A 10,718-nucleotide genomic window follows, 5' to 3' on the forward strand; every position below is an offset into this window, starting at 1 on the left:
TAGTGTAGTGGTTATCATCCTTGCCTTCCATTCTAACACCTGGTTAGCAAGGGACCCGGTTTCGATTACCGGCGGATGCATCACGCGGTTGATTATTCTTTTGCTTTTTCTCTGCATTTCTGAGTCTGTTATGGAGCTTTTTACGAATTCTCTCAAGTCGCTAACAAGAACACCCTAGTCTATATATAAGCATAACTAATTATATGCATTCGGCTGAAACCTTTTGATGCATGCCATCATACATTAGAGTTTCGCGGTCAATGTGGTGTAAAGCAGGTTGATATTGGAAATACAGGTCCCTGCAAGTGCGAGCACAATGTAAAGCTCGATCGTTGGACGTGAGGGATGTGTTTCCATTGTTCTGTCTTGAACTCAGACTGACCGCCCAGTATTCGCATTTATGTGTAGGCTTGTCCCCATGTGCTTGCCGTTCGAGTCTCCAAATCGCTCGAGAAGAAGAAGCCAAGTAGAGAGAGGTGAGTCGAATCCTGTATGTAACTACAGGACTCCAAAAAAGACTTGCAGTAGGTAGCCGAGTGTATACGACTCTGCAGGCGATAGAAGCAGGCTGGGACAGAACCGAGCATCCACGTCGTGATCTTTGCCGTCTTGAGGCTGCCGTGGTCCGTCGGCCGGCTCAAATGTTCATGAATGCATATACGGGCACACCAGTACAACAAAACGCGGTCGAATTAAATGATATCCCAGATTACATCCGTGATTTCCTGCCCATATGTGACACTGGTCTTCGGATCTGATGCCTCTTACCCCGTGCCGGGTATTTGAGTTGCATGCGGCACGGTTCGACCGACCTGCCCGAAGAAGTGAGGGTCACAGTGCATATGAACCGTCACTATCGCCATGCATGAGTGAGAGGGGATAAGAGACAATTTCATGTTGTCATCACACGTGTTGAGATAGCCGGTTGCTTATGTGAATTAATGTTACAGTGTTGTCCCCTTTGTGGAACATTATCCAGCTCAATATCCTACTAGGTGGCCAGTCAGAATCATCATTTCCCCCAAAGGCTTGTCCTGATGACCTTTTCCGAAGCCAAGAAAGGCATCGCCAATCCAGCTACATTTTCATGCAAGCTGTGCGTCTTGACTTGGGCCCTGAACCTACCCATAATCTACATGTTTCGCCTTGGCCTATAGACTTGGCCAGATCAAAGTACGGATAGTACTTTGAGAGCTTGCTAGAACCCAAGTTACAGCGGCATGAGACATAAATTAGCTACATGCGCAATTGGCTCTACAGGAAGTTGCTTCACTGTAAGCTCTACGATGTCGCTTGAATCGGGTAGACACTGGCATAACTCGTACACTGTATTAAGCGCCAACTGACGATCGAACTATGGCTTGGACAGTCTCAAAACTATCAGCCTGGACGCCAACCGCACATGGTCATCAATTTCTCCTGTTTAAGACTGACTTGAAAAATGATACTTCTTTAGCGAGGCCCGAGGCCACTTTGTCAGGTTTCTCACAATACCATAACAGAGGGGAGTTCACCCGCAGGTGGCAGGTGCCACAGAATCGTAAGCAGGCTATACGGACATACCAAGAAATGACTCGATACCCTGGAGCATAGATCATGCGCGACTCCGAATATTGGATGCAAGTCAGCGCAAGTATGGTAGCCGGAGTCAAGAAAGGAAGCTGTTCCAGGTATGGAATGCAAGTCAGCGCCGATATTGGAACTTCCGTAGCTTCGTCCAGACTGGAAACGGCAACTTTGGGGTGTTCGGTCTAGACTCAAGATCCAACTTTTGGGGGCTCAAAGTGGTATTGGTCGCGATGAGATCTTTTCCAAGAAAAACTAGTGAAGATGAGATCTTGGGAGGTATATTAACCTCTCCGTGTCACACCCATTCCCCTTGAGTACCTCATCATCCACAGCCAGCATCTGCTCTTACAGTTTCAAGCATAGTCTCTAGCCTCTTTGATATTTTCCACTATCTCTGTCAACGACAAAGCCGAAATGCAGTCCGTTCTCACCATCGCCACCCTGATCACCGCCGCCTTCGCCGGCGTGATCCCCCGAGATGAAGACAACGGACCCGTCAACATCCCCGTCGACAGCGTCGGCAACCCCAAGGGTGATACGGTTCAGGCCATCACGCACTTGTACATCTGCTCCGACGCCAACTTCTCCGGCCGTTGCCAGAACTTGGAGTCCAACACTGGGCAATGCTGTAAGTTGACACTCATTTAGGGCGTGATCACGGCAAGGAATGGGAATTATTGCTAAACTCAGGCTGCATCTAGACGACTTGGGCAACGGTTTCAACGACGTTGTTTCATCACTTGGGCCTGATGCGGGAACTTCTTGCACTATCTGGGAGTAAGTGTTTCTTAGTACTACGCATGCCCTCTAGCTATTCTGAACGACTCATTTCACTAACACACCTACAGGAACGCTGGATGCACGGGAGCCTCCATCGTCAATATTGTCAACCCTGGCATCTACAATCTCGCTGACTCCAACTGGAACTTCAACGACAAGAGTACGTACCCGTGCATGCTTGTTAGCTTCCACTAAAGACTAGAGAGAAACACGTTCAGACAGATTGCTGACTACTGCCTTTGCTGCTAGTGAGCTCCTACCGGTGCTTCTAGGTCCGGGTTACGCACCTTATCCAGCACCGACGATCCAAAACTACGGCCACTCTGAGGCGGATGACAGAAAGCTTTAAGCGGTGCCAAGTGTCGAGTTGCAGCATAATATGGTTCGAGGACACGTTGCAGCTACTAGAGTATTCTTTTCTCATGGTAGAGAGTTTGAAGGGCATATAGGGATAAGAGATGAGAAGTAGGCCCAAAGTTGGTTTAATGGTTATACGAAGTCATCTAGATCAGTGTCTGCCAAACCGTTCACAAATATCGACTCTGTGATAATTGTAAAAAACTTACAAACAACCCCATTTCGCATCTCAGTAAGGGGAACGCAAGCGGCGAGCTCAAAGCTTTGCAAAACCTCAGTCAAAGTTAGGCGATAGTCCGAAGCTATAGCTTCAGACCCAAATCATAGGCATGAACCCGGTCGTTGATTTGCCCTTTTTGTAGTCATAGGATGACTGCTCACACTCCATAACTTGCAAATCGTTCTTCTCCATATACCCCTTCAAATCCTTTAAAAGAGCATGATCAACCTGCCCGAACTTGATCATAGTCGTTCCGCTGCCCTCTTCTTCCTTGTCCTCGTAGAACGGTTCTGTTGCACTGCAGACCACGTCGAGGCCAACGTGTTTGCCCTTGCTATCTCTAGCCTGGATAAGCATAACGCGATCGAGTGATTTGGACGGCAGAAAGATTCCGTGGAGCTCAGAGGTGAAGAGAATTCCTTGGTCAAGGAATTGCACGAAACCTGTAGTCGTCAGCATCACGACAATGGGTTTGTAGAATCGTCGGGGAAGGTTTCAGTGACCGTACCGTCGATACTGAATTCGATGTTCGAGCCCATTGGTGATGAAAGACCACATTCCACTCCAAGGAGTTTCGAGTCAGTGTTCTCTGTTATGTCAATCACTGACTTGTCAAAGGCTTCGAGCTGCTCGTGGAACACTTTCTTGAGAACATTGACATATGCACTCTTTTCGCCCTTTACGAGAATGCCACCAAGCTCCTTCTCTGCCTTCTTCTCAGGCCAAATGAATGAGATAATTTTCGGATACTCCCGTTTGATTCGAGATGCACCAGTTGAGCCAGTCGGTATGGTGACCATTTCGTATGCTTCTTCCTTCGAAGATAGCTTGGCTGCATTTGGAAGCAAAACGACTTGCCCTGTGGCCCAAGTAAGAAAGAAGACCTCCCGTGATCCCAACTTTACGTACCGATATGTTTGAATGGAATCAGAAAGATTGCTTTCAAAGTCCATCCTTGCTTTTGTCAAAGTAGTCCTTGGGTCCACAGAGGCGCATCGACCCATCACTGAGCCCCTCCCTGCCAAACATGACCTCGATGCTGCCATCGCAGGTGAATGGCGATAAAAAGGGGACTCGCGGGGTGCTAAGATTGTAGAAGCTACATCCCAGACCCTCTAGACTAGGATCAAGTGCACAGGTATGGCTGCGAAACGCCACATGTGGCTATGCAAGCTAGAAGTAGTAAAAAGATCGAGAGGTATATAGTAGGGTGCTAAAAGTTCGTAAACACCCTACTATTATCCTTAATTACCTAATCTCCTATATTTTCACTACTATACTTCGACTAGCCGCAGAACTATTAATTTTTTAATTTAAATAGCGAAGGTATATATTAAAAAAAAGCCCTAAACTCACTCTTTAATATAATATATATTAATTTTATATTTAAAATATATAATAAGCGAGCTAGATAGATAAGCTAGCTAGGTACGTTCTTATTACACTTTAAGGGCCAGTTTTTTAAACTATTTATTAAAATTCGCATATAAAACTACAATATAGAAGAATTTTTATAGCAAAATCGATAAGAAATTCCTAAATAAAAAAATTATTATTAATATTATTTATATTATATTTAGCTATATTTTATATTAATACTTTATTAAAGCTTTATTTTTAAAATAAACGGTTTAATACTTAAGTTAGACTTTCTAAAAGTTTTAAATAATCTTTTTATTACGACTTAATATATATAATATAGCTAGGACCTCGCTTTATAAAGCTTATAGTAGTTATTATACTATATATATAAAGAGCAAACTTAAAATAACTTATTATAACTTAATATATATAACTACGACTAGGGCCTACCCTATAAGCTTATAACGGCTATAATATACTATATATATAAAAATACAGGAATATAAAGTAACTCTTATAAAATAAAAAAACTATAAAATAAGTTATATATTAATAAAAAATAAGAAAGTCCATATATTAAAAATATAGACCTTACTTTTTAAAACACGGAGCTTATATATTTAAAATACGGGGCTTATTAAAATAATATATAAATAAAGGATATATTTAGGAATAAAACTTATATATAATATAAATTTAAGCTAAGCTTAAAAATAAAGTTTTTATAACTTTTTTAATAATTAACTTAATATTAAATCTTATAATCGCTTTTAGCTATTTTTAATAAAAACCTTTTTTAATAAAATTATAATTAATTACTAAAGCCTTATTTATTTTATAATTTATAAGTATAGCTTTAAAAAAACTATTTATAATTATAATATTATTTAATTAATATTTATAACCTTAATTTTTATTAATATACTTATTATAACTAGCTAGTTATAATATTTTAATTACTCTTATTTAGTAAGTTTATTTTATAAAAAACTAACTAAATAATACGAATATATTAATTTTTAATAATAATAATATAGCGTAGCTTATTAAAGTAATTATACTTATTATTTAGTAATTATATAATATAATACTTAATTTTAAAAATAAAAACGAGTAATTTTATACTTAGTTTATAGCGCCCCGACCTTTTTTAATACTTAGGGCTAAATACTCCGAACTAGAACTTTATAACGGGTCCCTAGATACTTTCTAAAGATTTTTATTTAAACTAGGGCCTATTTACGCTATTATAAAACCTCTTTTATTATTAAAATAAATAAAATTTACTATATAGCCTTATTATTTTAAGAAAATATACTTATTTAGTTTAAACCCTTTATAAAAAACTATTTTATAAATAAATATAATATTTAAAATAAAGATATTAAAAAGATTTTTAATAACTATAACGAGTTTAAAAAAAGACTTAAAAAAACTTTTAATAACTTTAATAAAGAACGAATTACTAAACGAAGGCTTATAACCCTTATATAAAAAAGGTTAGTTAGTAAGTATAAATCTAAATTTAAATAAATTATTTTTAAACTTAATTAAAATAATAAAGTATTTATAATAGCTTTTTATTATAGTTTAAAAAGAAAAGTTAAGAATAACCTCTTTTACTAAGGCCGACTTAATAAACTTTATAATTATATTAATATAATAATTAAAATTAATAACCGACTGTACAAATAATACTTTAAATAAAAAAAATAAAACGCTTAGAATAACTAAGCTAAACTTAATAATAATAAATATAAATATAAACTAATAACTACTATAATAAAATATTATAATAAATTAATAGACCTTAGCGTTATTAAAAAAAAATAACCTTATTAAAAGAAGGATTTTAAATATTATAATTATAATAAACTAAGATATATATCTAGAGATTAGTAATAACCTATATATATTTAATACTAACTTATTTTAAAAGAATAAGCTAATATTATAAATAAAGAAGTTCTTTATAAGTAACTTTTATAAATAGCTTATTATAATAATAACTATTTTATTTATTAAAATAATAAAGAATAAACTAAATAGTATTTAAAATAACTAAAAAATAATAAATAATCCGGATATAATACTATATCCCCTCTTATTAAAACCCTAGTAGTAATAATAAAAAAAGAACGAATACTTATTTATTAACCCTATATTTTTAAAAAAAAGAATATTAAATATATTACTATACTCTTTTAAATTTATAAAGATATAAAGAAAAAGCTAATATAAACCCCGTTATAAGAGATATATTTTACTTTTTTAAAAAACGAATTAAGTAAAACTTCTTAGTTAATATAAAGAAATAACTCTTTAAACTTAAGAAAAAAGGACTTAATATAAACAGAATTGTAAATAGCCTTATTTATATAATATAATAAAAGTATATAAATTAAAAATAACCCCCCGATAAAGTAATCCGCCGGGGCCGTACTATGTATTACGTATTAAAGAAAACTAAGTATAATGCGCTTTATACTTAATTACTAACTAAAACTCTTAACTTTTTACTATATAAAGTCCTCTTAAATTTTAGCTACTTATAGAGCGAGCTTTATTTATTTTAATATATATAAGACTTCTTAATACTAACTTATATAAGTAACTAAGTTTAATATAATTTATTTTTTTATATAAGTATTATCGTTATTTAAGGGGTTCCGTAAGAGCTATTTAAGGTATTAGTTTATTACCCTAACCCTATATACCTCTAGCCCGTTTATTATAACTATTATAACTAAGCTAATATTAATATACTAAATCTTAATATTCGTATTAGCCCGGCTATTTATAATACTTATAATATTACTTAATTAAATTCCGTATTATTAAAAAATACTTTACTACTTCTTAGGTATATTTACGTTAATTATAATAGCTATAATATCGAACTAGCTAAAGAGGGCGCCTAGCCTAAGAGGGGTAAACTTATTAATAAGTATTTTTAGTAAAATAAGTTCTCGTCGAGGTAGTATTTTAACTAGCTAACTTCTTAACTAGTTATTTAACTAGCTATTTAGGTAGTAGTTTATATATTAATAAGTTTATTTAATAAATTTGTTTAGTAAATTTATTTAGTTTAAATAGAGAGTAGCTTTAAGTAATATTAGAAATAATAAAAATAAAAAGAATTTTTACGAGCTTTAGTATAAAGAGTAGTAAATATTAGCTTATTTAGCCCTTTTTTTAAAAACTTCTACGTTATTATTAAAATTTAGAATTTCTATAGTTAAAAAAGGCTGCCTCTAACTATTATAACTAACTATTATAGCTAACTATTATAGCTAATTATTATAGCTAACTTTTATTATTAACCTTTTTAACTAACACTATTATAGTAACTTACTTATCCTAAATTAAATAGTAGTTTTTATATTAAAATTACTATATTACGTTAAGCGTGTACTTAGGATATATTATACGTATTATATAGTTAAAAAGTATATTATATTATATAATTTCTTTTAAAAACGTAATCCCGTTAAGGTTAATCTTTATACTTATAAAACTAGAAAAAAACCACTATATAAAAAAATAATAAATATTAGCCTATTTAGCCCTTTTTTTTAAAAACCTCTATATTATTATTAAAATTTAGAACCTCTATAGTTAAGAGCTACCTCTAACTATTATAACTAACTATTATAGCTAATTATTATAACTAACTTCTACTATTAACCTTTTTAACTAGTACCGCTACGTAAATATATCGCTTAGCCTATTATTAATAAGTAATAAAATAGCTTACCTATTCTAAATTATATAGCAGTTTTTATATTAAAATTATTATATTACGTTAAGTACGTACTTAGGGCATATTACGCCTATTATATAGTTAAAAAATATACTATATTATATAATTTTTTTTAAAAGCGTAATCCTATTAAGGTCGATTTTTTACGCTTATAAAACTAGAACAAAACCACTATATAAATACTCGCTTTAAGTACCTAAATAAACTTTAAATAATACTTTTTTTAAAATATTTTACTTTAATTAGGATATAAAGCTAGTTTATAAAAAAAATAATACCGTTTAATAAGAGGCTATTTTTAAACTTCTTTAAATCTTATAATTTAAATTATATTATTTTAATTAAGCTAAGTATTTTATATTATTATAAAATCTATTTTAAAATATTAAATTTAGTTATTTTTAATAAATAAAAAGTATACCCTTAGTAACGTTTTTAAAAAATATCTTTTTTAAACTTATATTACTAAATCCTTAACCTTAAAATTATTATATCCCTTTATAATAAGCTAAAGAATATAATATAACCTATTTTATTATAACTAGCCTTACTTAAAAAAGGCTAGTTAACTAGTTAAGCTTATACTATTTATAATAACTAAAGTACTAATAATAAAAAGCGAGGCTACTTATTTAAAAATAAAAATAAGTCGATATTAACTAGGCTTATAAAAAAAATAGATTAGCTAAGTTAAAACTAAATATTAAGCTTATCTTAATAATAAATAAAGAGCTAGTTTAGTATTTTTAATAAGGGGAGGATAATAGGGAATTATATAAGTAAATAGCTAATATAGCTTAGTATTTAAAAAAAATAGAGTTAGTAAAAAGTAGTTTATAATAATAAATTATTATAACTACGCTAAAAGAGGTAGTTAAGTAAATATTATTATAGTTTACTTTTTATATATTTTAAGTATATAATAAAGAAAAGCCTTACTTATTTAAAATTTATAAAAGTTTAGATTACTAACTTATTTAAAATTAATAAATCTTAAATAGATAATATAGCGGTTCTAAATGGGTACGTAAGTTATAATAATATTCTATTTTTAAAAATCTTAAACTAGAGCTTAGGTAAGAGAGGATAATAAGAATAGCTATATTAGTATAGTTATACTTACTACTTTTATAAGGAGGTATTATTTTTTTAAACTAATTAAAAAATAGAATAGTAATGCTAGTATAAAGTATATACCTCTATATTAATTCTATATACCTCTCTATTAATTTTTATTAAAAAAGGGTAAAGAATTAAAACCTATTATTAATTATAAAAAGCTTAATAAAATTATAAAAAAGAAATTACTACCCCTTATTATTCATTATTAAATTAAGAGATCTATTTTATAAAACTAACTAGTTTATTATAATAAATCTTAAAAAAGTATTTAATTAAATTTAAATTAAAAAAAGAGATAAATAAAAAACGGTATTTTAAACTTATAAAAAACTTTTTAAATACCTCGTTATATCCCCCCGACGGAGTAATTTGCTAGGGCCGTACTGTATATTACGTATTAAAAAAAACTAAGTATAATACGCTCTATACCTAATTACTAATTAAAATAGCTCTTAATTTTTTACTATAGTCCTCTTAAGTTCTAGCTATTTATAGGGCGAGCTTTACTTATTTTAATATATATAAGACCTCTTAGTACTAGCTTATATAAGTAACTAAGTTTAATATAATCTATTTTTTTATATATAGTAGTTTTTTTTTAGTTTTATAGGCATCAAAAATCGACCTTAACGGGATTACGCTTTTAAAAAAAATTATATAATATAATATACTTTTTAACTATATAATATACGTAATATACCCTAAATACGCGCTTAATATAATATAATAATTTTAATATAAAAACCGCTATATAATTTAGGATAAGTAAGCTGCTTTATAGTAGCGCTAGTTAGAAAAGTTAATAATAGAGGTCGGCTATAATAGTTAGCTATAATAGTTAGCCGTAATAATTAAAAGCGGCCCTTAACTATAAAGGTTCTAAACTTTAATAGTAACGTAGAGGTTTTTAAAAAAAAGGCTAAATAGGCTAATATTTATAGAGCTTATAAAGATTCTTTTTGTCCTTATCGTTTCTAATATTACCTAAAGCTCTATTTAAACTAAATAAATTTACTAAATAAATCTACTAAATAAACCTATTAATATATAAACTATTACTCTACTCCTAATATATAGTTAATAATTAATAAGCTAAAGATACTTATTAATAAGTCTATCCTTTTTAAGCTAAGCGCCCTTTTTAACTAGCTCGACGCTATAATTATTATAATTAATATAAGTACGCCTAAGGATTAATAAAATACTTTTTAATAGTATAGAATTTAGCTAAATAATAATATAAACGCTATAAATAACCGGGTTAATACGGACGTTAAAATTTAATATATTAATACCGGCTTAGAAATTATACTTTATAAAGCTAAAAATCCTTTTAATACGGGCTATATTATAAATATAAAAGAATATATAAAGGGCCCCCTAACCCTTAATAAAAAAAAGTATATAATATAAAATCTAATTACTTACGTAAGCTAATATTAAGAAGTTTTATATATATTAAAATAAGTATAGCTCGCTTTTTAAATAGCTAGAAGTAGGAGAAAGTTAGGAGTTATTTTAATTAATAATTAAGTATAGAACGTA

At 30.7% G+C, this 10,718-nt stretch overlaps 2 protein-coding genes across 2 annotated transcripts; one reads left to right on the forward strand and one right to left on the reverse strand.

Moving 5' to 3' along the window:
- Nucleotides 1–1,983: 1,983 nt before the first annotated feature.
- Nucleotides 1,984–2,698, forward strand: CCOS01_13167 (uncharacterized protein; the record flags this gene model as incomplete). Its single annotated transcript, XM_060461313.1, has 4 exons — nucleotides 1,984–2,197; nucleotides 2,271–2,346; nucleotides 2,418–2,509; nucleotides 2,568–2,698. 4 exons carry the CDS (start codon nucleotides 1,984–1,986, stop codon nucleotides 2,696–2,698), a joined length of 513 nt encoding a protein of 170 aa, XP_060308515.1.
- Nucleotides 2,699–3,016: 318 nt separating this feature from the next.
- On the reverse strand, nucleotides 3,017–3,879 carry CCOS01_13168 (uncharacterized protein; the record flags this gene model as incomplete). The annotated part of the gene is made up of 2 exons (XM_060461314.1): nucleotides 3,017–3,369; nucleotides 3,435–3,879. 2 exons carry the CDS (start codon nucleotides 3,877–3,879, stop codon nucleotides 3,017–3,019), a joined length of 798 nt encoding a protein of 265 aa, XP_060308516.1.
- Between the last annotated feature and the right edge of the window lie 6,839 nt (nucleotides 3,880–10,718).

The sequence above is a fragment of the Colletotrichum costaricense genome (assembly GCF_030867565.1).
Source record: "Colletotrichum costaricense strain IMI 309622 chromosome Unknown Scaffold_16.1, whole genome shotgun sequence".
In the NCBI taxonomy this organism is placed as follows: domain Eukaryota; kingdom Fungi; phylum Ascomycota; class Sordariomycetes; order Glomerellales; family Glomerellaceae; genus Colletotrichum; species Colletotrichum costaricense.